A 26041-nucleotide genomic window follows, 5' to 3' on the forward strand; every position below is an offset into this window, starting at 1 on the left:
GCTAGTCAAACACCTGTAGGTTATTGGTGACAGCCTGCTCCTCCAATCAGAGGTAGCTCTCCTCTTTGAGTGCCTTATTTGGTTCAATTAGATCTTCTTTATTGTATTGCAAGGGGAAATTATATGAACAGTGATATGCTCGGCTATGTTCTGATGAAGAAAGCGTTTTCTGGGGTGATAAGCAGGATGGGAATTATTTTTAAATGACATCGCTGATAGCGAGACAATCAAACACGGGATTTGAAGGTTCTACTGCAGAACGTTCAGCTTCTTTTCAGAGCTACACGAATTAGGGGCTAAGTGGTTTGATGGAGAGCAATGAAAATAATGGGAAGTAGGAAATTAAATGAGATGACCGGGACCCCAAACATGGACACAATGTCCAGACAAAGGAAAGAATTTCTCCATCATCACCTTATCCGCACTAGCCCACCCCACCCTGGGATTTCCACAGTGATGTCGCCCTCTTTGGGCTGGTGACATATGTTGTTTTGACCGCTCATTTCTTTTTTGGCAGTGGAAGGAAACCCCCTTTCAAGAATTTCCAAACCAAAATGCCCCATTTCGTTGGACATCATAATAACTTTCAGATGTGTAATTATTTGTGTGGCTCTGACAGGTTAATGATGAATGAATAAATAATTTTCTGCTGTTTGCAGTGGCAAGGATTCTGCCAGTCTGAAGTCATTTGGAGGCAGCATCTGACTCCATGCACCACTGTGGGATTAAAGAAGGAAAAAGTCACCGTAAATGAGGAGAGTTACAGTAAATGGGGAGAGTCACAGTAAATGGGGGAGAGTCACAGTAAATGGGGGAGAGTCACAGTAAATGGGGAGAGTCACAGTAACCCCCAAATGCAGGAAGTTCGGGACTATAGTTTGTTTGTTTAGCACCTTGGGAAATACATATAGATTAAAACCGGACTAACAAATAATAGATATTTAAAAATTCACAGAGCGCTAGGTAGCAAAGAAAAGTGCAGGAAGATAAAAGCTGCTGTTATGTTACACTTGTACCATAGAGAGGATGTTGTGTGAAAGGGACTCATGCGTCATGGCACTATCTTAACCACATGTTTGTAGCTTCAGTTACTGCTGCAACAATCTGCTCCCAAAAGCTTAGACATCTGATCCATTCAACATACCCCCCCCCCCCCCCACAGCCACCACCACCACAAAAAAAAATCTTCATCCCAGAATCAGCGGGAAGGCAAACTGAGGAGTGGTCTATGAACCAGGGCTGTCTGCGGCTTAATGGGTGCAACCTTGCAGCATGAGAATGCAAGAGTGGCAGCCGCTGCGGCAGCTGGGCCCAGGAAAGGCGGATTGCATCACAGGGCTTTTGGGATTCTTCTGTTACTTGTTAATTGTGATGCATCAGTGTGACTTGCATTCGTGGTGCATCAGAATTCTGAAGACTTTTAGCATAAGAGAGTTAGAAGAACGGATAAAACACACCCACAGAGTTACCCCCGCAAGATTCAAGCTGTTTCTTCGATGCATTTATTAAGGGGTTATGAGACACCACAACCAGAGAATAGCAGGTAGCTGAATAAAGTTCCAGGTATCTCATGCATATAGCAAAGGGGATAGAGTTTAATATTAAATGCGTCACATAACAAATCTAGAACCTCAAAAATTAATAGCAATAAAATTGTGGCAAAATCCCCAATACAGCAGGACTCACTAGGTCACACATCGCCCCTTTCTCGTGCCACTGCCCACCCTGCTCAAAGGATAGGTCAGATTGGAGCCAAATACTGTCGTCACAGCAGAAAGCGAAAGTACACCACTGGGTTTAAGTGCTTTTGGATTAGGGGCGAGGGGCCTGAGAAGAAGGAGGTGCAAGCTTGGGAATTTCCAGATTCGATTTCATATAAAGCGGAGGGGCGCACAGATTCTCAGCTGCGCACGGTGCTTCGGGGATGTCGCGGTTTTGCTCGGTCCTGTATCAATCTGCAGTTCGAACAGCTTTGGCCATCTTTCGGTCTGAGGACGACTCCTGCTGCACAACGCCTGGATTTAAAAGGTGCGTAGCAGGATTTGAACTATTTCCTATTAGAAGGGTCTGGCAGCAGGAAAGTGAAGGGGAAAGCGACCCGTATACTGCATGGGTTACATTGACGGGGTTCGCCGTCTTTTACTTTCTATATCTGACTTAAACTAGACTTTCAGTTTACAGTAACTTAGCGGCTCGTTTTTAACGACGCCTATGACTCCAGTTTGCAGCGAAATATTGGTAATAAAAGCCGGATAAAAGTTTCTACAGCTGTTCGTGCTGCAGCTGGACAGTATCGTAGATGGGACTAGTCAGAAGAATGAGGCAGGTAATGTTTTGTCGGATGAAATATTCTTGGTTTAGGGGAGTCATAGACTACGTATAGTATTCCTGGAAAGTGGAGACGAATAGTAAAACTAAGAAAATTATAGTCTTTAAAAATAGATACTGCTTTCTGATTTGCAGGACGTTTCACTAATACTTAAGTTATATAACAAACGAAGACGTTACACAACGTTTTGCTGGAGTATGTCAGTTTTCACCAGCTGAGTAATGTCTGGACCCTGTGATTCTCTCTAGTAAGTTTATCGTGAACGACCCCCGCACGCCCACCTACTTCCCACTCCGGTCGGCAAATTTAGTTTTCGGGAACCCCCGGTCAGCAAGGCTTATCATCCGGGAACCCCCCCCCCCCCCCCCCCCCCCATTTCACATTCTTCATTCTTTTCCGCTGGACCTTGGTTTGAGTTGCCGATGGAATTTGGTCCTCGGGGAAAAATAATTGGGTATCACTGCTGTATTTCCGACTTTAATCGTTAAGGCGCAAATACTTATATTATAAGACCGGCCCTGGTATTCTGCGGGGGCCGGTCCTATAATATATGCGAGACGCTGTCCCCCATAGCAGCAGAAAACTATTTTTTTAATTGATTTATATTGTAAAATTAAATAGCACTGGGTGTCCTGGCTGCTAACGAGCTGGCTTTTCTCTGTTTCACAAGACAGAGTGAAATATTAAAACTAGTGTAAATAACTAATGTCACAGATCGTGCTCTTTGGTACCAAACAGCGCCCTAGGCGATCGCCTGTCTCGCCTATAGGGCAGGCAGGCGCTGCTTGTACATTTATTTGCCCCCTGTGCATTCGTACAACCTTCCACTTATAGACAATGTTAGAATTAACTACGTACTTTGCCACTGTTTAATCTTCTGTGGTTGGTCCAGTGGTATCACCAAACTCTAATTCATTTGTGTTTCTCTTCTTAGCAATCTGACCGCCACCTCCGAACAGGCTGACCTAAGTGTGCTGAGGAGGTGTAGAAGCAAGAGCCTGTTGTTCATAAACCCGTGACTTCTGGCAGAGGTCCCACACCGGACGCCGATCACTCAACCAGCGGTGAGTCATCACGAACACACAGGCCTTTTGGTGATGAAGTCACCGTGCTCAGTTCATTCCCACAAAGACTAATCATCCTCCGTGTCATATGAGATGTGGAGGTGTAACTGTCGTTAAATACCCTGCTGTGTATTAGCCGGAGATGTGGTCTATAATTGCAGTGACCCACTCAGTATTAATCCTAACCAGGATGTGGTCCAGTGAATCTCCTCCTACACTATGTGCATTAAGGTGTCATTAAGAGGGCACATTCCTGCTATTTGTGAAAAATCTGAACCACATTCTGGTTGGGTTTAATACTCAAGGTTCAGGGTTACTTTATTGTCATCAGCAGTTTCATACATGTACAAAGAGTGATTAAACAAGGTTTCTCCATGGCTCCGGTGCAACATATAGTAACATCATAGTGACAGGGCGTGCAAGGTGCAAACAAGCAGTAAACAAAAAGTGCGGAGAGAATAAATAGTGCAGAGATATAAACTTCGCATGATCTGTGCAGTTGCTCAAGGCAGTCGGTAGGATTTACTCCAACATAAGACACTGCAAAGTGCAGTAACAGAATCAAAAAACAATACATTACAAACAATGATAGACAAGACAATAAATAGACAGCACACAATTTCAATTTGTAACAGTGGAGGGATGTAAACCATAATGGCTGGTATCGCACATGATTATTATAATGCACAGGACAGTTGTAGCACTAAGTTCACAGTGATAGAAAGTTGAAATGTATGTGTAACAGTGGACAGTAAGTAAAGTGCAGTTGCAAATTAGAGGTAGTTTACTGTATATGGAGTGTGGAGGTATGTGACAGAAATGTCTGTAAGGTATCATGATCGATAAACAGCTGCAGGGTAGGTGGGGGGTTGTGCTTTAACACTTTGGGACAGCAGCATTGGAAATAGCGTCATATAAATACCAATGAAACTGAAAGTGTGGTAAGGCCTGCCCTGATGTGTTAGCTGCTCCTCTAGATCATGTTGTGCATGTTCAGCCTGTTGCAGTGTAGCGCTGCGAGGGGCCGAGAAGACTGAAGGAGGGAATTGTGCCCAGAGTGACTGCTGTTTCCAAGGACATTCCTGGGTTTCATCATTCTGCAGTATGCCGTGCCCGTGTGTCTCACGCCTCGGAACGCTGTTGGGTAAGAGCCGCCGGTAGTGTTTGTGTTCAAACGTTTATGGCACATGGGAGTTATTATCATCTGTGTTAGTTTGCGTCTTTCTGTGAATTAGTGTTTTTCTGCGTTTGAGACTTTCTGTCACAATGAAACAGTCTGTACTTAACAGATGGCTAAGGCTATAAATCCCGACTGGCAATCATGGTACTCCCAGTCCTTGAGGATGGAAGCGCTTAGATGTGATCCCCGGATGTGTTGAATAATATGTTTTTATCAAAAGAGGATCCAGCTGTTGCGTTGGACTCTTGGTCAAGGGAGTGAGTGACAGCTCAGAAAGACAGACCTCTGTGTCGTTCCTGTTCCCCCTTCACACATGCTTTCATGCCGAGCTGTGGGGTGTGTGAGTGTATCAAACGGGGGAGTACTGACTCTGCGAGACAGAGCCTGGGCTGTTCTGACTGTAGAAGCTTCAGGGCTCTAGGTTCGAGGTCGTAGCGGCATAAGTACAATCATCACTCTGTTCTTTGGGCTCTGTTCTGTCTTTAGCTAGTTGGTTTTTATGGTCTATGGAAACCATATGTGGTTCTCGAGTTTATTGAAGTGAAGGTACGAAACCATTGGCTTTTGCCATCTCTAGAATTACTTTATTCCTTACTTTATTGAGGACTGGCCTTGAAACCTAGAAAGTCAAAGTCATTGTCAAGTGATGCTTTATTTGGAGGCTTTAAAGGTCATAACTGCTTGTCATCTGCTATGCATTAAGAAATATGGAAATTTGGGTGACTGGGACAACATGATGCGTGACCATCAGTCGGAAAGAGTAAAGCAGAAAAAGTCCTGATGGAACTAGAGATGCATACTGATCGAGGTTAAGACAATCAGAAAACAGAGAGCAGGAGCCATTTTGGGGGTCAGCTGACCGATAATGACACATATATTATCTCGTTTTAGTCCTGCTTTGGGTGTTGCCTCCTCTGATGACATCCTCCACTCCTTCGACACTCTGCACATCCCTCACCACTCTGAAGTCCGGCCTTCAATCCCCCCACCGGAGGCAATTATTGGTAGGTGGCAATATCGGCATGTGCAAATTGCGAGGTTCTAGTTAAGACTGGCACTCTAACCTGTTGTTAATTTACAGAAGCACAATTTCCCCTTGAATTACACCATCAGAGTACGTCCCCAGGAGGTTTTCAGGCTGCATAACATCAATAAGCTGGTAAGTGCTTAATATATTTTAAACGATTATCTACCTGACTTGTGATTCATACAGGGACTCGTGACTCATACAGATACCAAAGCACATCAACAGACAGCATGCATAACTCATAAGAACACTAGTCCCTTCTTCCTCAAACAGAAGGCCAAGGTACCGGACTTGAAGCTTAGACACTTGCAGCATCTTTGGGTGATGGTGAACCAAGAGGTGTTAAAGAAAACCCTTCGTATACTTCCTGAGAGACACCCATCCCGCCGACACATCTCGGACCTCGAGCGGCTCCTGAAAATGGTGCAGCAGGTCCAACATGAGGTAGAGGAAGAGGCAGAGGAAGAGGTGAGCAGCAGGAGAAGGCGGCATTCCTCCACACATAGCACCAGTGATATACTATATACTTCATCGCCTTGGCAATCCTTGCACTGCTCCGTCATTCCGGTCTCTGTATGTCCACACACTTGTAGCTGTAGACCATCTTCCCAAGCCTGATCCTGTGTGTGTTTGTACTTAAAGGAGCCTCCAGAGGAAATAAAGGATATCATGGCCAAGCTAAGGGATTCTGATGTCAGGACCTGGAAGTGGGTGACTCCCAAATCTTTGGTGGACAACTGTTTCCGTACCATGCACTGTCTATTTGACGACTGCTTCCTCAACAGCAATGCGGACTGTGAGTGAATTCCCTTTCTGTAGAAAACCTCGACACATTTTGTAGGCGGTCTGTCCTGAGAGTACACTGTGTTAACCCTCCAGTATTGGGTTGTTTAGATTTAAACTCATATAACAGTAATATTTTTGCGTCATTCCATTTTAATCGAACAACTGGCCTTTGCATCATTTGCAAATTTGCACCATTTGATTATGATAAAGTTTGGCATGTGAATTACACACATCTCCCTGAGCTCAGAAATATTCTTGTTTATAAATATTGTTTTCCTTTCGAGATGTAGGGCCTTTTCCACACTCCAGGTAGCAAAAAAGGAAAAGATAATTTAGAACCTCAGCAATGTGAAGTGCTTTGAGTAATTGAATTTTTTAAAATAATGAAATACTTATGTTTGTGTACAACTTCTATATGCCACATTGACCTGTTATTTGGTGCTCTTTATAAGAAAACTCCCCAAAAAGGGTACAAGTTTTCTTTAAAAAAAAAAAAAAAACTAAAGAAAATGCTGTTTTTCAGCCTCGAAATAGGTATGTGGGGGAGGGGTACATTTTTTCACTAAATTGGGAAGAAAATGTTGAATGTTGTCATTCGAAGGGGTGTAGGAGTTACGAAGCTCTTAACTAAAAAAACTGTGATGGAAAAACATTTGCTGAATTGAAACGGAAACACTTATTTTAAAACAAATGCAACTCTGGCAGTTTATTTTCCAGTTATTTCTAATGCAAATTGGCTACAGCATGACTGAAGAACAATACAAAATCACAACACGCTTGGTTAGCTTATTTTAAAAATTCTGTCAGCCAAGAGCTTATCATGACTAATTTAATGAGACCAGAAAGAAGCTGACCAGTGATATCTGATACGCCTGTCTCGCGCTGCTCGTTCCTTAATATAGCTACACGCTGCTCTCTGGCTCCACCTGCTGTACATTCATACAATAACAATATAAAATAGTTACTCATCATTTTTCATTTCATTTTCATCTTTCCACTTCTAATTACAAATATATATGTATTTCTTATTTACTTTGTATATTTATTAGCAAAGGTCTCCTGTTAATTTGTACTGATCGCATTAAGATGGAATGATCTCAGAAAGGCTAATGCATTTGGTACCACCAGCAGAAACCTTTCTGAACCAAGAGATATTTAAAAAATTACTGGGATGGTTAATTCGTCTGTTTGCAGCCTCCTTCACTTCAGTTCAATGACTGTTCGTTTGTATCATGGTGTAACCTAATTCACTGAAGGCTGGTTTCTTTCTGCCAGATTGTAACTTCGCGAGTTGGAGGAAAGACCGAAAGCCGACTTTGCAAGCCTGAAGGAAGCGCGCTTTCTTCCATGGAAACTTCATGTTCGATTGCCATAAACCTCCCTGGCCCCTGCAGGGTGTGAGATGGCAGTGCATATCCACTGACAGAGACTTGCCATGTGCATCCAGCCTGCTCTCTGGATTTTTCTAAGGATTTTTCTAAAAAGGATTTTCGGCTGAAACTACTGCTATGCCAGAACGGCTGCACCATGATGGCATATCTGGCTGCGACTAAAGACGCCCATGAGTGTTTCAGCGGCTCTGTGCACACCTGAGCTCCTGCAGACATGCTGAAAAAGCTGCACTGTGCGTTGCAGTTAGCAACTGTAATCTTTTAAGGCAATATTGTTTGTGCAGACTTGCATACAGGACTTCAGTCAGCTGCTGGCAAGCTGGTTACGTTCTTCAGCGTGGGTCTTCAGGGCTTTGCTGTAACTTACAGGAAAAAGTCCTGCTGGTACGTTTTGAAAAAGTTTATTAAGAGGCAAAATGATCTAGTTAAAAGATGCATATATTTTATGATGAGGATCTGGTTTTGGTATAAGATTTGTTGCAAAACATTAACCATGTTTGTACTCCGTATTTATTAATATTTGTTATGATGATGAACTGAAATATCAATGCCACGATAATTCTCTTGCTTTGTCTTGCTGCTTATGAATTCGTCCTCATTGTGTGTGGTGAAATCGAGCCCTGGACTAGTGTCCATATGTAAGCATCTCAGCACCTGTTCCTTAGCAATGTAGCATGAATGTAGCCTTTCCCGATCCAAGCCGAGGCTGGAATGCCTACCGATAATGTTATGTAAATGAAATGACCTTCTGCAAAAAAAGGATGCAAAAATCATGACATAGTTTTCTCCAGTAGCAGCGAACAAGAAAACTCTTTAGCCAAAATATTATTGTAATTAAATATTTATATGCATAAGGCTGATTCACTCCTGGCATTTTGATCAGCAATTTCACATTCACGTGGGAAAAATGCACAGCCAATAGATTTAGGGGTTTTTCCCCATTCCTTCGTACATATCGCTCCAGTGGTCAGTGATTTTTTTGATCGTCAGCGGGATTTATGTCCAGGTTACGCCAAACCATTCCAGATTTTCTCTTCAAGTCATTCCTGTGAAATGCTAGCTATGTTTTGTTCTGTAGGATATCTTTGTTTTTATCGAAATTGGTTCTCCTCCGGGATATATCTGTATTTGGCTTCACTCTTCTTGTCCTTGATGAACAGCTTCTGATTCCCTCCAGCTTAAAAACACCCCGATATTATGATCCTACCCCCCAATAGTTAAATGGTAGCGATAGTTCTATTTGGGTAATGGAACGCGTTAGACCAAAAAAAGCTCACCATTATTTTCTTTACCCTATAAAAGAATGTTCCGGAAGGCCTCCGTGTCTGTTGGCGAGCTTTAGGCATGATTTTTAATTTTGGCCATTCCTTTCGCCATTTACACAAGTGCAAGGAAGTTCCAGGAGCAGTTCTTCTGCCTTCAAGACAGCAGAACTGGACAAACTCTCGTCCGTAGACTTATGAGTGCTCCAGCCCGCCCCTTATTTTCTATGTCATTCTGTATTTGAACTTTTTCCTGCTGTCCTGTCACAGAGACACAGAGATCGGCCAAAATAGATGATAAAACACATTGATGCTCTTTTTTGGACATAGCAAAATATAAATCTACAGTGCTGACTATAAATTTGCTCAAATGGGACTCGTCGTAGTACCACCTGCATGCCATTTGCGTACAAAACAGGGTTGTGCACCATTTAGAATTGACTTGAGATTGACCTTCATAATCTAATTAAATTCATAAATCAGCTGAAAACATGGTGCAGAATCGCAATTTGGCTTTGAATTTAAGGAAACAAAATTACAATGGAACTGATTTCACATTAATTCATATATAGTGTAAGGATTGTAAACAGCTTTAACAACACAGCTTAATATTTCAATATAAATTACCCACCATGTTAACATACACAGCATACACTGAATCCCGCCCCCACCCCCCACCACATGATCGTGAATATTTATGGCAGCAAAAAGTACCTGTTGGCCATGTCCCATATTTGAGCAGCTGCCTGAAATGTCTGTGTATGTCACTGTTGTTCATAATGAATGCCACACGTAAAGTTTCAGTTATTGAATAAATAGTTTAACTGTGATTTTGTGCACCGCGGTGAAAGAGCACTTCATACACTCAAAAATGTATCGCTATCAGAACCATATCCATCTGACAGGCAACAGGAAAAGCTACTGCATGCAGACTCATCCCAAATGGAAACACACATAGACAGTTAAATATGCAAAATCAATAAATATGTGCACATGGAGAGGCACTTACAGGGCCGACATAAACCAAATGCTTATTGGTAGATTGGGCTAAATCTACCACGTTGGAGGTAAATCTGTTATGTAATTATTTATGTTTTGCTAGGTTAAATGACATTCTTGTATTGTATGACTGCGTTGAATTGAAATGAATTAAATTCTTCTTATTATCGTTTTCAATTCAGCATCTTACAGGGTGTGGCAAAGTCAATTCAAAATCCACTTCATAAATTCATGAATCACCCCTCACGACCAGCAAAGGCAGAGAATTGTGCAAGTCAACAGAAGACAGTGTTTGAGATAGCACCATCCAAGCCACTGGAAGTCAAATTGCTTTCGCAGGTGGCCATGAACCCCTTGGTCTATCTCAGTAATGAACAATTCATAGAGAAATACAGGCCGGTCTGGGGTGATATAATGAGCTTCCTTGGTCTGGTGCAGGATAAATTGAAAAGACGAACACATTGGAATTTTGCCCTCGGTGCGCCGTACAGCTCGCGACATCTGCTTCTACGCCACTGGTGCGTCTGATTCCTGCAGACCTACAGATGCACATGGCCTCAGCAAGGCTGCGGTCTCCTGCATCTGTGCATGCATTGATCACATCGCACCGTGTGCACAGCTACATATAATGTCCAGCAAGTTTAGTGATGCTAAAATTGGCTTTCATGCCATTGCAGGCATACCTGGCATTGTAGGTGTAGTGGATGGAACTCCCATCAACCCTTGAATCCCACCTGCACCTGTCAAAAAGGGCTCTTGGCATTAGGCCTAAAAGTCCAGGTGATATGCAACCATCAAGGACATTTTATAGACATTGTCGCCAAGTGGCCTGGGGGTTAGACACGGTGCTTATATCTGGTCCAGCTTTGGAGTGTGTCAGATGGCAAAGGATGGTGTGTTTGCTGGTCACTAGGAGACATCAGGCATCCTCTTAGCAAATACCTGCTGATTCCAGTGTTGAATCGCCAAGCTGTGACTGAAAAGAGATATAACAAGACACACCAAAGACACACTGCTGTATAGAGGATGCTGTGTACATGTGGAAGGTGCGATTCTGGTGCCTACACAAGTCCTTGGGAGCTCTAAGATTCCCGCCAGAATGCCGCTGTACTGTTCTTGTTATGCGTAGTACAACACCGCAATAATTATATTATTAAAATATATATTTTGACCACCTCCTCCAGTTGTTCGAAGGCTTCTTCTGTGAAGTGTTGCTTCCTTTTCCTATTGCTGCTGACCATTATCTTTTGTTTTGTTTTTTTTTTTTGAAAGGACGCAACATTACATTTTGAGCACATTTTTATATTTTCAACCAATCGGTTAATTTATTTTTGGTCTTAATTTTGGTTGCTTTGGTGTGTTTTATTGATTTCCTAGTTTATATTTTTATTTGCGTTGGTCTGGTAGGACAATACTGTAATATGTTTCGCTATTGAAATACAGGGAATCGATGTTCCTGTCATCGACAGTCTGTGCGTTTGCCACGCTGAGGCTGGGGAGGAGCCAAAAGAGCACAACTTAACACTGATTGTTAATTCCGGAATAACGAAGGGTTTCTGGAGACACGCACAGACCACGCTCTTTACTTAACATCGCTTGTTATCTTGTTTGTTATTCGTTATGATTGATCGCTTTCTGGAAAGTCACCCCAGACCTCCTGTGTCAGTTGTTCCTTCCTATTTACATTAATCACAAAAAAAAAGTTGTAATTCGCCCAATCTTTGGATGAAACAAATCTGTTATTGAGATGGGCCAGACTTTCAGACTGCCCCTATTGAACTGGGCCTGATGCCGAGACCATTCTTAACAATAAAAGGGATGAATACTCATTGAGTTTTCATGCATTTAATACTTCATTACTTTAATCTTGAACTTACAAGGTCACATATGAATTACTACTGTAGCCTCATACCTTCAGACTGGAGGTTTGACTCCTACCCTAAGCTTTGCTCTTTGGAGTGCCCTTGTTTACTTGAAGTTCATAATGGTCTCTTCCAAAAGCTCAAAAACATTTGGTTAAGTACGTGTCTAATAATTGCCCATAGAGTGAGCGTGTGTCCATCTCACCTAGAGAACAGACAGATCCTTCAGCCAACACATGCAGTATGAGTTGAAGATGTCATTCATGTCAAAGATGAGACCTCTTTACATCAGGCTTACAGGTGAGATAGGCAGTATCTCCGGCACACACAGGCTCTCTCCTCCGACTTCCTCATCTGCAGCTTTGTTAGTCACATATAGTACTGCTGTAGCATTGTTTTTGTGGATAGTGATCGCTATCCTCGCAGCCAGGGCATATCGGCCTGAATGAGAGGAAGGGCTCCCATGTCATAGGTACCGTTCACATCTGTTTTGGGTGTCTGCACCTGAGCTCAAAGAGCAGCAGTGCATCGGGTGCTTTAGCATCTCTGTAAAGAGGTGGAACTTTTTCTGCACTATTTTAATAAGTTAGTATTTGCAGAACTGAACTTCTGGAAGGATGCCTGTCACTTTGGTATGGAATCATCATATGGGGGGGGGGGGGGGGACTTTTTGAATGGGGACAGAGAAACAACAAACCTGCCCCGCCCAACAAAGGCAGCCTTTATCAAACATGAGCATCACAGGGGTATGAAAAAGATAGATTTATTTTAATGACACAAAGAAAGTAAATTGTAGTGATGCACAGAGACTGAATATAGCTTGAACAGACCTATATGTTGAGGAGGGATCCGTCAGCCTTCTGCTCTGCAAGGACAGGACAATAAAAAAAAAAATAAAAAAAGCTGTATATTTAAAAGAACGATCAGCCTACAAACACGGAATTATCCACAACTTTACAACATCTTTTCTTAAAATTCCTTACAAAAATGATAATTACAATAATATTATTAACAGAATGGCATTAAAGGTCCCAGTGGCAGGTGGGCCCTTAAAGGCGGAAACCACACCTGCAGTGTCAGGATGCGTTTTGTCTAAGCCAGCGGATCTGTCCACAGAGCGAAATCTGTGCAGCTGTTTTCCTTGATGGAAATCAAGAAAACAGCAGGGACACAAATTAAACAAAACTGATACAAGCTGCTATTTCACCTTGAATGGAACTGAAATTATGGAATTTAGACCAACTTAGAAAATTAAGACCAGCCCTCTGATGCTTCAAATATCCCACAGCTTTAAAAACACCCCCCTCCTTCCCACTGACCCACCAATGATGTGCGTGTGTCCCGTTACGTTCGCACAGAAGCACCTCGGGCTGTTTTGCAGAGGAATTAATGCCCAGCCTCCCCGTCATAGCTTATCAATGCTAGCTAACACACAACTAATTGAAGCTTGGAAAAAGTCCAAATATTATTGAGAATTACAGTTGGTGCAAATGTGTAGTTTATATAAAGAGCACACAATCTGGGTCGTATTCAAGGGAATTAGAGTTTCTGCGATGAAGATCTGCTGATCTGCAGGTTCTCCACATGGGTGTCTCCTATTTCCTGGGCCCACCAATGTCCCTTCAAGGTGACAAAGATCTGTGTCTCAGTGCAGGGCCTGCACTGAGACACAACTACCCATGCAACTCACATGTGGGCCCAACACATAGCTGCTAAGCACTACCATGGGTAGGTTCAAGAGGAAAGTTCTCTCAAAGAACAGAACTCCTAGGTGTCCTTGAAGAGGTGCTCTGTGTGTATGCTATTCAACACATGGAGATGGTCACATTGATGCCCAAATTACCGTTCTCGGCAAACAGCTGAGCAATAGACGTGTCAAACACCAGGCAGTCGCTGTTCATGATAGCCGTGGCGATGCCCTCGTGGATGGAGCGGGGCGTGGCCTCCCAGGTGAGCCGGCGGCGGTGTCCGTTGAGCTCCAGGCGGTAAGCAAAGTTCTCGGCCTGTTTGCGCGTTCCAATGAGCTGCACGATGGCAAAGAACTGCTGGTGGCCATCGTACTTCTCCTGCTTCTCCAGCACCAGCATGAAGTGGAAGCCGAAGCAGGACTGCATCATGACCCAGTCCACGGCGCCCGGCAGGTTGATGTCCGTGGCCAGGAAGACGATGTCCTCGCCCTGCAGCGTGGTGATGGACTTGTGCTGGTGCATCAGGTGGGGCATGACGGCGTCCAGTGAGCCCTGCCACTTACAGGATGCCCCGGGGCAGGGGCAGGAATACGGCCGGAACTCACACAGCTCCTCATGCTCCGGCTTCTCCGTGTGTGGCAGTGTGACCTCACAACCGGAAGAGGCGTACTTGCAGGGGAACAGCACAGAGTTGGCTACCTTCTCCATGGCCAAGTTGCGGATGGACCCCAGAGGTCCACGGCAGGTGGGGCAGCACGTAAGCTTGGGCCGGCAATTGCTGCAGACCAGGTGGCCGCTCTGGCACTGCAGGATGGGTGGCAACACGTAGTCGAAGCAGACGGGGCACTCGAACAGGCTGGCCAGGTCGCTGTTGGAGGCAGTGGTGCCCGGCAGTGCTGGCACTCGCTGGGAGGGAGTGCACTTCGATGTTCCGGCGGGCAGCGCTGTGGCAGTCTGGCGACTCATTTCTGCATCACGGGAGGAGCAAGTGATCAGAGGGGGGTAGGGGGATGACGGATTCGAGACACGAGGAAATGTCTGCATATTTAAAAGAGCGTAAATCACAGGAACATGTACATTACCAGCTCTACACATTTAGGACTAGAAAAACTGAGATTATAAAGGCAAGACAGAGAGATGTACGGTACTATGCAAAAGTCCTTGGGAACTAAAGAAAATGTTTAAATGATCTTCATGTTGGGCTAAAACTGTGCTATTATGCCTGTTAAAGTGTGTCAGCTTGGCAATTTCAAAACGTCTAAAATCACGCCAGCATTTGCAGCAACTGCATCCAATATACACATTATTTGACTTGGCCACTAGCACACCTCGTACAGCTAATCAATACCTCACTCTCTTATTATCTAATTAAATTAGTTAATTGAGCTGGTGGTGAAATTTAAATACATGGAAAGGCTGAGGTGGCCTTGAAGAACTGAAGCAGTGTGTATCTTGCCACCCAACTATCCATCCTCTATTTTCCAAACCGCTTATCCTTTTGGGTCAGGGGGGATCCAGAGCCTATCCTGGAAGCTATGGGCACCATCCAACTAGGTATGGGCAATTTTTTGGAGAACAGAAGAATTTCTTACTAGTTCTTATTGTGTTATTCTAGTTCTTGTTATTTGTATGTGTTCTAATGCCAAATTGTGTTTTTTTTGTTCAAACAAAGGTGCACTTACTACCCAGATAACTAGCTTTAAGCATTTCTTTTGATTGCTAAAGACTTTTGCACAGTGCTGTACATCGATGCATTTCCATGGTTTAACAAACATCAGCCTCAATACAAGAATCAGCAGGCCTCCCTGACAAGGCCCCTCCCATGGACTGACACACTGAAAACAGGGGCTGCATCCCAGTCACGTCCCTCCCCCACAGCCCACGAAACTAAATTTGGCTTTTCCAGAAGGCGGCATCCTGAACCACTTAACGCAGTCTCCCTGGTGCTAACTTTGTCTGTACCTGCATGAACACACCCCCATCTCAAACAAAACCCTAACTGAAATGACGGTAAAAAGACAGGTCGCTTGCCTTCGTCCATATGATTTCCAGTTATGGCTGTGTTGATCTCTTTCGGGAAATTCGGGGAGGTGTTTCTGAAATGCAAAGCAGAACAGACATAGCTGACATGCTGCTCGAGGCACGTATGGAGACAAAGACGGGAGGAGACGAGCATATTAACAAACAGCTGTAGGTACACACACATACAGACAGACATGTAGAAACATTAGATGACCCTTGACCTTTACTTTTAAACTGTTCAGATGTGGGTTATGAAAGTATAATACTCCTACATGGAAGTTGGTGGGTAGATCCTACAAAATGTGGGTATGTACAATACTATATATGCAGAAGTCTGCCAGAAATGGCAGTTTGGGAAGTGGCAACTATTGTGTATTAGTATCATAACAATATACACATAATACCGTTTAATAGTCTTTAAACATAAATAAAATACATACATATATAATAAAAGCCAGGTTTAAGTGAAATAAAGCTAGCTGCTCTCTTATAATCCCCGTTCCCTTTTTGGATGTTACAATGGATGGCAAAAATATATATTTTATAAAAACTTATATATATATGTGTACAGAGAACAATGTATGAGAGTAGAAGTAGAGTTGAGTGAATGTGAATGCAGTCAAGGAAACAGAGGAACCGCAGACTTGACATTCCCATTTTTGGTTATTACAAGTTGGCCAAGAACAATTACATGGGAACGTTTTTGGAGATGGAGCTGAAAAATCACAGAACCTCGAGCAAGGCACGTAAGCCAAAAACAATACAGAAAATAACTTGGATCATAAAAAAAATCACATACAATATATAAATACTGATACATAATATTTGTTAGTGTAAATGCATACTGTATCTTGCATACTGCATCTTTGCTTGGGTATGCCGTGCGTCTTTGTCTCGGCAATCAGTCTCACTCTGTGTGACTCACTGTCTTTCTGAGCATAGTATCTTCAGTTTCTCGCAGCAACTTTTTAGCTTCTCAGTGCTGGAAATTTAGATTTTTAATAATGAGTCCAAAACGTACTGCTCCCAATGCATAGAGTAGTGACTTTGTACATACAGGGGCATAGCTTAGATGGTCTGTTCATTATACAAAAAGGTCTAGATAAGAAAAGACATGGCAATTTAACTTGCAAAGTGTATAGTGCAGTACTGTTTGTTTAGAAATTGGTAAAAGACTTTATTTTTATTTTGTTCAGGCTAGCAGACTATTATGGGTTGATTTTAGAGGTGCCCAAATGTTGTACAAGAATTTTCACATTCGTGGGAATCTTCGGAACGTAACCCTCACAGTTATGAAGGACCTACTTGGTATCCAATATAACGTTTTCCACCACTAGCCCCCTGGCCCTTGGAATATTTTTACTGACCCAGGAAAAGAGAGACACTTTTCCATAAAACTGTTATTAATTTAATAATCATGCACGTATCTTGTATATAATGATTCATCTAAACAACAAAGAACCAAACCATTTTCTTCTTAGAACGGGGTAGGCAACTCAGATCCTGGACTGCCGGTGTCGAGCAGGTTTTCCATCCTACCTGGTCTCTAATGAACCACATCTGTGAGGGACCTAGGCCAACCCCTGAAAAACAACCCCATACTATTATCCCTCCTCCACCAACTTCACAGCTGGCACAATGCAGTTAGGCAGGTAATGTTCTCTTGGCATCCACCAAACCCAGACTCGTCGATCAGACTGCCAAACAGAAAATCTGTTACTCCACAAAACATGTTGTTTCCACTGCACCCAGAGTCCAGTGGTGGCCTGCTTTACATCGCTCCATCCGATGCTTGGCATCACACTTGGTGATGTGAGGTTTGCATGCAGCTGCTCAGCCATGGAAGCCCATTCCATGAAACTCCTGGCACGCAGTTTTAGTGCTGGGGTTAATGCCAGAGGAAGTTGGAAACTCTGCAGTTACTAAATCAACAGTGCACTGGCACTCAGCATTCAGCAACCACACTCTGCTGCTTTATATGCTCTGCCACTTCATGCCTTAGTTTCCGTTGATCTTAAATGCTACCACTTTGCAATGATACAGTTGACTATGAAGTACCCAGCAGGGAAGAAAATACACAGACTGACTTATTGCAAAGGTGGCATCCTATGACAGTATCACGCTTGAATTCACCGAATGAGCCATTCTTTCACATATTGTTTGTAAACCTGACTTTACAAACCTTCAGCAATGGGTCTGAATGAAATGCCTGAATTCAATGACTGAGGTGTGTCCCAATACTTTTACCTATATAGTGTATACTTGTTCATAATTTGTACTTGAGGAGTAACCGAGTTACTAAGATACTTGTGCCCCCTCAAGTAAAGTTTTAATGAAATGTTTTCTTCGATTGGACCGACACCAGTTACATGCTAGTGAAAAAGGACCCGTTACACTCACGAAAATGATTTCCTTAATCTGACTATAAAACATGTCATGTAAATTCAGATTAATGAAGGAACCAGTTCATTCAAACACATGTAAACTAATTCAAATGAATGATTACCTTCATCTGGTTATTCTGTGCATGTGAATATACCACACAGGCAAACAGCAATTTCAAGTGGCATAGGAGATTTGCAATAAACGGCTATCATCGTCAGGGCAATGCAATATATTCACAATGCAGCAGTAATTCCGAGTACCAAACATGTCCGCAACAGCTCAAATTGCTCCCAGCTTCTGCAGTTTGAATGTGAGGCTTGGATATTGGGTAACATATGTCATTATGGATAATAACAAAAGCAGCCAAGGGCCATAAAGCACTAATGGATATGGGGAGTATGGTCTTGTAAGTACTTCTATATTTTTGTATTCGCAACGGACACTAAACATTACAGTCTCACAAATTAGCTAGCCAGTGTAGCTGTGCTTAAGGTAGATGGTTACTGTAGCGCAGCGTGGCTACGTAATGAGGTTTGGTCGCTAGCTGACTGGCCGATTGACATGATGTGACATGGTCACATTTTGTGCCTAACGTCATTCATGGGAAATAAGTTACTCAGCTGACTAATAACTTATCTTCAATATGCTACACTGTGACTAGCGGCCAATCAACTTGACGAACATACTTTTTTACTGACCCTGGGCCATCGCTTATGTTGAACCCATAATAAAATACATGTAATGTATTTTTATTCTATTAAAGTTTAATCTCCCAAACCACCCCATCGGCAACACGTGGCATAAGCATGTATTGATACCATATGTGGACATAACGGCAATCTCCCAAAACCATATCGCCCCCTATCGGCAGCACGTGGCATAAGCATGTATTGATACCATATATGGGCATAAACCCTCGTCCAACCAGAATAAAGGACACGCCTCTTCCTCTTATGACATAAGAAGCGGAGAATTAAGCTCCGCCCAAGGTACCAGGTAACAATATATCCCATACTGTACATCCTGCAACCCTGACCAGGAGTAGTTAGAAAATGGGAAAGGGTCTCCAATAAAAAGTGCAACAAATATGAAGAATAATTAAAACACAAAGTACAAAGAGAGAATTTGAAAGATGATTTCTGAGCCTGAAAACTGCCAACCTGGCCACCACCTTTTACAGGCCAACATAACACTCTATCCATATTTGAATCTGATGTCTATGCTCAATTCTGCTACTTTCCAATGAGAACCCATGTCTCACTGTGACCCACTGTCAGTCTGCTCTTAGATAAAGGCTGCACAGTGCAGTACACACAGTTAAGGCTGGTGTGTAGAGAAGCACGCCCACATGCACTCACACAAATACAATCAATCACTCATACACTTATTTGCTCATACTCATCCACTAATGCAACCACCAATTCGGACACACACCATAATTACATGGAAAATAGAAATTACAAGAAATCGACCAGTTTTAAGAGCAACTGTCTACAGGAGTGTTCCTCGTTGTTAGATATAACAGTAAAACATGCCCTGCCCTTACTATAGGGTAAATCAGAACCCCAGCTACTTGCTAAACCTTGCATTGTTTTAATTATTGTCATTTGGCTTTAATTTCTTTTTCATATATTGAAAGCATGAAAGTGCCATTTTAGGATATGAACAGCCCAGAAATTAAAATGAATCTTACATCATGTAACTAAATTTAGCTGCTTATCATTTGCATTAATTAATCTTGTAAAAACAGTAATACACATTTATAGTGAAATTTCTTTTAATCATTTTGCACTATGTAACTATACCAACTAGCTCTTAACAACTGTAGTGAAATGACCTTCACATTACTAGGTAAAAAAAACAACACAGATGTGAGTCACTAAAACCTACTTATCCTACATCAATAAAAGAAAGGTATCTTGTGCTTTGGAGTGTGTGGAAAATGAGGTTGTGATATTACAGCTTATATTTATCAATGGTGAAAACCTTTTAATGGAACCATCATACATTTTATCTACACTTCTGAAACACAACAAGATACTGTTATGACATAAAATGAGAAACTCTGTGTTAATACAGACCGTAACAAAGAGAGACAAGTCCGGTATACATTGTATTATGCTCGTATTTGTCAGTCATCAAGGCACAATTACTCACCCTTACCCCAAACCAAACAAATGTGAGTACTGCACAGGAATAAACATGGTATTTTGAATACCATTGAACTAGGCAAGCAGTTTAAACACATTTGCCTAGGCAGAGCAGTTACATTCAGCTTTTATTCACAAGTGACTCAGCAAATCATTGTTAAAATGGACCTTAAGGTTGTATTGATAAGAACTTCACCAGAAGTATATACAGATGTGTTTTCTAAACAGCAAAATAATTATGCAACAACACTTTCCCACCAGCAAAAGGTGTGTAGAAATGCTCCCATGGTGCCTGTCTAAATTAGTTACTCATTTCTTTTCCTTCTCTCTGTTCTCAGTGTTATTAAACCACAAAATAGTGGAAAGTCAAAACCAACCTGGCTCAAGCCTCAGTGAACGTCACACAAAATGTTACAACCAGTGACACCAAAAATTCAAAATATATATGAAAAGCTAGAAAAAAAATAATGTAAGGAGTCAAATGCCTCAAATATCAGGTAAATCTGATGTAAATGGAATTCCCAACCTCAATTTATGAAACGGTTTAAATGGATGTTCTTAAATGACGTTAGGATGTTATATTTATTTTGCAAGCCTCTCTGGAAAACCAGCAACTTTGTCCTCAGAGATCATGCCATTATTAACAGTATTACAAATGAACATCATTTCAACGTTATATTCAATCTAGTTTTTTTTTGGAAGACATGCATACAGGAACAATAAACATATACAGCAAACTGCTTTTACGTCATTCTTAATCTGGCAGTGTAGATAGTGAAAACTCTTTCAGAAGTTTGGCAGCATTTTCCCATACTCTACAGGAATTATGTCGTATTATTTCCTGCAGAAATTATATATTTATTTCAGCATCTGATTTGATACAGCGTTTTATAGCACTGTCCATGGTACTGAGATCGACTTCTTGACCACGACACGTCGTCTCTCCTTAATTGAGGCCCGCAGTTATATCAAATTGCATTAATCCAGAGTAATTTAGATATTCGACTGCTTTCACGGTTTAATAAAATTGACACCGTAGGAAGACTTCCTGTTAATTCAATGGGCAGTTATTAATTGTTAGACTGCGTTCACTTAACGGTTCGTACACAGAGGCAATAGAACTGATTGTCTATGAGACATAAGTCGTGGCTGCAGGGTGTAGGCTGTAGCTGGTCCGTTTTCGTTAACGGGAAAAGGGGAAAAAAACGGAAAACGGAGAAGCGAAATGTGTGACACCTCATCCGCTACGCTGGCAGCAAGTATATCAACATAAAACAGTGAATCAGCTCCCGCTCGCTTTGGGTGCGGGGGTAACAACAGAGACATGAGGTAAACATTGACAGCCACCGCTCAGCCGTCACTCGTAACGGCTTCCCTTCCCTCTGAGGACCGCTAAGAGTTTTGGTTAATTGAGCAGCTTAAGTGGGTAGATAAGTGCCGGTACTGGGGCTGTTTGCAGATGGCTCATACGCCGTGCAGCCCATTCCTTACCTCGGCAGGCGGGTTGGGTGAAACACCAACCGGCCCATAAAGCAGGCAAACACCGTGGCTTCGCAAGGCACGAGGTGTAGCTAGGCCGCAGCCCGGCAGCTGCGCCAGGGGCTCCATTTTCAAGCTGCCAATCCCAAAAAAACAGGCCATACAGCGGTGTTTGACAACCATAATCAACGGCTCGCTAGTCGCAGAGGGACCCACACGTCACGGTCCCCGTGCACCTAACGCCGCATCCCACCTGCTCGGAGCGTCTCTGGGACGTGGATTATCACGAAACCTCCAACGGCTGTTTTATTCCTCTTTAACGAGTCTGCCGAGGTTGTTACATTGACTGTCCAACTAAATAACAAGTGGGTTAGTTACACGGACGCGTCCGTTGTTAGCGTGTTAGCATGCTAGCCTGCGAACACAAAGCCGAACGGCTGCTCCTTTCCCATGATCGAAAATCGACGCGGAACAAACCCTGGTCCAGCCTCTTACCTCGAGTGACCGGTTTTATTTTGTGCCCTTTGTTGAATATTTTGCAGTGCATTCACTCCTGCTTCTGTCCTTTATACGTCGATTTATCTGATGGGGTTAAACTGGGGTTTTACTTCCGATTTGATTTTTTTCTTTCTTTTTTTCCTCCGTTTCTTTACCTACGATGTCAACACGGCATGCGCGGCCGCCGGACTCGGGGTCGCGCTCTGGCTCGCGCGGCCACTGAACTCGGGGTCGCGCTCTGGCTCGCGCACGGACCGCAGCTGAAGCTTTCTCCAACTAGGGCGCGCACCGTCGGAGAACGAGAACGCGAGGACCATACCATAGCAACGACCCGCGCGATTGCGCTTTAAAGGGGGGCATGCAGCAAGGGCAGAGCAGAGATGATGTAAACTATGTAAACAAATTAATTCCAGAGGATGTTTTGTGATAGATAATTAGAGACGCCAAAAGTGAATATACGGACTTCAAAATTAACCTACAATTTCCCATATTTAATTCCAGGTACTTATCGGTTCCCCAAATATGCTGGACTGACAATGGGCTTATGGACCTTCAAAATGTATCGTGGGGTCAGTCTTACTATTGCAGCACTTAAATTGAAGATGGAGCCCCACGTACAAGCGTTTTATTAATGCATATTAATCCAAGCAGCACATTTAATGTGCATCTACTTGGCATGTGGTTTATACAAATCAAACTTCAGGCATACTGTACAGGAACTCCATCTGTTCACTTCTCTGAGTGAAGCACCTTCTGGGGACATATCTTTCAGTTCATACACTCAGTCATGCCTCTTGTGAGTTGAGAAGCACCAAAAGGAAATAATGCTTCACCTTAAAATGTCATTTTAACTTAAACTTTAATAATCATCCTCTTTTACAGAAAACAAACACATTTCTGGGTATATGTTTTATACAGTGCATTTTATATATTTACCACAATTAAATGTACTACATCAATGTTGTAATAGTTAAAACTGTAGTGATTGAACTGTATATATACAGTGGAACTTTGGAACTCGAATGCCTCTTAAGTTGACCAACTTGGACGCTGAATGAGTCAATTGAACTTTTTTTCGACTTATACCTGGACCGAAATCTTGGAACTCGACCATTTCTGCTGAAACTAATATTGGTCCAGATGCGTTCAACTCTGCCAATTCGGATCTCGAAATGGGTTGGCAGACGGACCTACTTGGATACTGATGCCTATGAATCGCTCTCAGTCTCACTCTCGACCGAATTCGATGTGCGATAGCTGTGTTCCTGTGCTCGGTGTGAATTTTTTGTGCTGTACATTTAGTGATACAGTAATCATAGCCCCTAAGATTGGTTTGCTGCTATCACTGCAAACTAAGAGGAATACAGGAGACCAGCCTTAGAATTAAAAAAGGAAATTATAGCAAAACTTGAAAGTGGTACACATGTGTCTGCTCTCACCAAGGAGAATACATGGGATTGTAATTAATTTCACGTTAATTGCTATTGTATGTGTGGTTTTTCATGTGTGTATTACTTTTATATTGATTGTTAATGCTTTTTATTATTAGGTAGATAGGCAATCATTTGGGGGGGGGGGGGGGGGGGTCTGGAACAGATTCATTCATTTATATTATTTCTTATGGGGAAAGTCGACTTGAATTTCGACCAGATCGCAACTTGACCAGCCCCTGAAACGAATTAAGTTTATGTTTCAAGATACCACTTGTGTAATTTCTCTGTGTACTGTATTGTTTAATTGCTTAGTGTGATAATTCCTAGTATGCTCACGGGTCCCCATGGGGGGCGGGGGGTGTAATAAAACACTACAGTACAGTTATATAAGCTTGTTGTCCCAGCAGCCCAGCTGGGGGGGGCGGAGGGACCAGGACGGCAAGGACTCTGTGTCCCCATGGGTCCTCTTTCCCACAGACGGCCACATTATTTGTCTGTTTAATTAGTGCTCATCATGGATTGGAATGTTGGCTCCAAAAATTTTAATTATGTGTAACAGATTAATGTTCCTCAGTTGTGAGCAATACACACTAACAATGCCTCAGACGGATAATTCTAAAGTATTTATACTAATCTGTGAAGCCTCCTAGCGTGTTGTGGGAGCTGTATACTTCATTTCTTTAGTGGACAGTTTTAAACAATTGAGAAGGCAGGGAAATCATCTGGAAGCATCTAGGAGGATACAGGTCTTGGTCAAGGACCCAACTGTGCAACTGCTCAGGGAGCTGAATTGGTAACCTTCTAATCTCAGGCACAGCATCTCGACCCTCTGATGCACCCTCCCTCAAAGAGCATGTGCGAGCCCATCAGCACTACGTGATAACCATCAGCAAAACCTCACGGCGGATTATGCTTTCTACAGGTTAATGGCTGCCGTAGCTCAAAGACAAACAATAGAGCAACATGGCTGACGCCTATTTGGTTAGATGCAAAAGACCGAAAGATGGAAATGAGTTTGCTGGATAGAAGGCACTGAATGGCTCTGCGATTATTAAAAGAAAGTGCCTTAAAAGGAACATCGACAATACATAGTCCATTTTCAATAATGACTTATTTAGCATGGGAATCCCAGGAAGCACCACATATCTTTGGTCTGTAGGAGGAAACCCACACAAGCTGGTTAAGTGTAAACTCTAAGCTAACATGCCGGCTGCAGCAGTAGTAACACATTTACATTATGTACTTAGAAGATGCTTTTTTTTTTTAAAGCAACGCACGTCAGAAAAAGCTGGGTCGGCCAGTCCCTGAAGACACTGGGGTTAAAGGCTGCGCTAAAGTGTAGAGCACCAAAATCACAGGATTCGAACCAACAACCTTCTGGCCACAGACCTCAAGTTCTAACCTACAGAGCCACACACTGTTAATGCTTAGCATGTAAAAATACTGTGTTATTTCAGATGATGCTTGTTTGGAATTACTCTCACTGCATACTGAATGCATAGAACAGGATAGTTCCATCTATCCATCTATAATGGAATAGAATTCAGCAAAGCTAAATTAAGTCATTAGCTAATGCAAAATGTTTGTAAAATGCAGGATCCAAAATCAAGATAGCATCTATTCAAGACCCATTCGGTAAATTAATCATACTCAGAGGCAAGGGACTCTGGGGGCTCTAGACAAAAAAAAAAAAACTCTGTGGGGGGTCTTCAAGTCCCTCTACCCCAGCATGCTAATATTTATTACCCTTTTTGCTGTGAAGTGTAAATTTATAATATCAAGAAAAAGAATTTGCTCAGTAATCAGCCGCCCTCGGGAGCCCCCTCCCGGCTCGAGATCCCAGGTCATTACCTGCCCTGCTTGACCTGTCATTGCGCTCTCTGACCATACTTGCGGTACAGATAAGCGCTGGAAGTAGGGGTACTGAGGGTGATTCAGCACTCTCCCTTGTCTGTTTTGACAAAGAAAAAGATTAAGTATGTTAAGTATGTCGTAATGGCGTTGTTTTCTCTGAAGCAAGCATAGACAGGTTTCACCCGTAAACATGACTGACACAGTTATAAATACACACCGCCATCTATTGGTCACATTGGATAACTGCCTATGAAAAGAAACCGCCTGTCTTGCCAGTCCGTCTGCGTCACTGTGCTTTGGGGTTAGTCTTTCAAATAGACCGGGAGCCCAGAGGGGTCAGGCTAGCTGAAAAGCGAACCAGTTTCCCTTAGTGTAATCTTGCTGGGGGCATATGACAGTCCATCAGAATGGATGTCTGCCGGATCCGTGGTGGTGGGTGTGGCTGTGAGGGGTGTGGAAATGAATTCAAATTATTGAGCTAGGTCAGCTCAAAAATGAACTTCTTAAAAATGGTGCTTCAATGTACCTTATACCATCAGGACTTATAAACAGGCACCGCCAGACATTTTTAGTGGTGAGGTACCCTCGACAGAGTGCAAAAATTGAGCTAGATCAGCTGATATCCGAACCAA

At 42.7% G+C, this 26041-nt stretch overlaps 2 protein-coding genes across 8 annotated transcripts; one reads left to right on the forward strand and one right to left on the reverse strand.

Annotated features, from left to right (window-relative positions):
- The first annotated feature begins 1777 nt into the window (after nucleotides 1-1777).
- On the forward strand, nucleotides 1778-10210 carry LOC125704030 (interleukin-34-like). The gene is made up of 8 exons (XM_048969310.1): nucleotides 1778-2028; nucleotides 3264-3393; nucleotides 4391-4537; nucleotides 5465-5577; nucleotides 5655-5732; nucleotides 5874-6068; nucleotides 6243-6396; nucleotides 7662-10210. Exons 3-8 carry the CDS (start codon nucleotides 4498-4500, stop codon nucleotides 7712-7714), a joined length of 633 nt encoding a protein of 210 aa, XP_048825267.1. The 5' UTR covers nucleotides 1778-2028; nucleotides 3264-3393; nucleotides 4391-4497; the 3' UTR covers nucleotides 7715-10210.
- Nucleotides 10211-12647: 2437 nt separating this feature from the next.
- Nucleotides 12648-25431, reverse strand: LOC125751943 (E3 ubiquitin-protein ligase SIAH1A-like). 7 transcript variants are annotated; one of them, XM_049031390.1, is made up of 5 exons: nucleotides 21637-22103; nucleotides 15620-15684; nucleotides 13744-14556; nucleotides 12969-13040; nucleotides 12648-12760 (listed from the first exon to the last, which is right to left on the reverse strand). In XM_049031390.1, the coding sequence occupies exons 1-5, from the start codon at nucleotides 21672-21674 to the stop codon at nucleotides 12753-12755; spliced, it is 996 nt and encodes a 331-aa protein (XP_048887347.1). In that variant the 5' UTR covers nucleotides 21675-22103; the 3' UTR covers nucleotides 12648-12752. The 7 variants fall into 7 exon arrangements, 6 of the variants coding, with proteins under 6 accessions (XP_048887347.1, XP_048887346.1, XP_048887349.1 ...); XM_049031389.1 differs by having other exon boundaries at nucleotides 12648-12765; XR_007400817.1 differs by having other exon boundaries at nucleotides 12969-14556.
- Nucleotides 25432-26041: the final 610 nt, after the last annotated feature.

The sequence above is a fragment of the Brienomyrus brachyistius genome, chromosome 11 (assembly GCF_023856365.1).
Source record: "Brienomyrus brachyistius isolate T26 chromosome 11, BBRACH_0.4, whole genome shotgun sequence".
Lineage (NCBI taxonomy): Eukaryota > Metazoa > Chordata > Actinopteri > Osteoglossiformes > Mormyridae > Brienomyrus > Brienomyrus brachyistius.

Coding starts and splice junctions, on each gene's coding strand:
- LOC125751943 (XM_049031388.1), bottom strand. CDS start 21,674: ATGGGCCGGTTGGTGTTTCACCCAACCCGCCTGCCGAG. Junction 14,557..15,619: donor TGGAAATCATATGGACGAAG/GCAAGCGACCTG, acceptor CCCGTGATGCAG/AAATGAGTCGCCAGACTGCC. Junction 13,041..13,743: donor TCAGCTGTTTGCCGAGAACG/GTAATTTGGGCA, acceptor ATTTCCATCAAG/GAAAACAGCTGCACAGATTT.
- LOC125704030 (XM_048969310.1), top strand. CDS start 4,498: ATGCCGTGCCCGTGTGTCTCACGCCTCGGAACGCTGTTGG. Junction 4,538..5,464: donor ACGCCTCGGAACGCTGTTGG/GTAAGAGCCGCC, acceptor ATCTCGTTTTAG/TCCTGCTTTGGGTGTTGCCT. Junction 5,733..5,873: donor TGCATAACATCAATAAGCTG/GTAAGTGCTTAA, acceptor TTCCTCAAACAG/AAGGCCAAGGTACCGGACTT.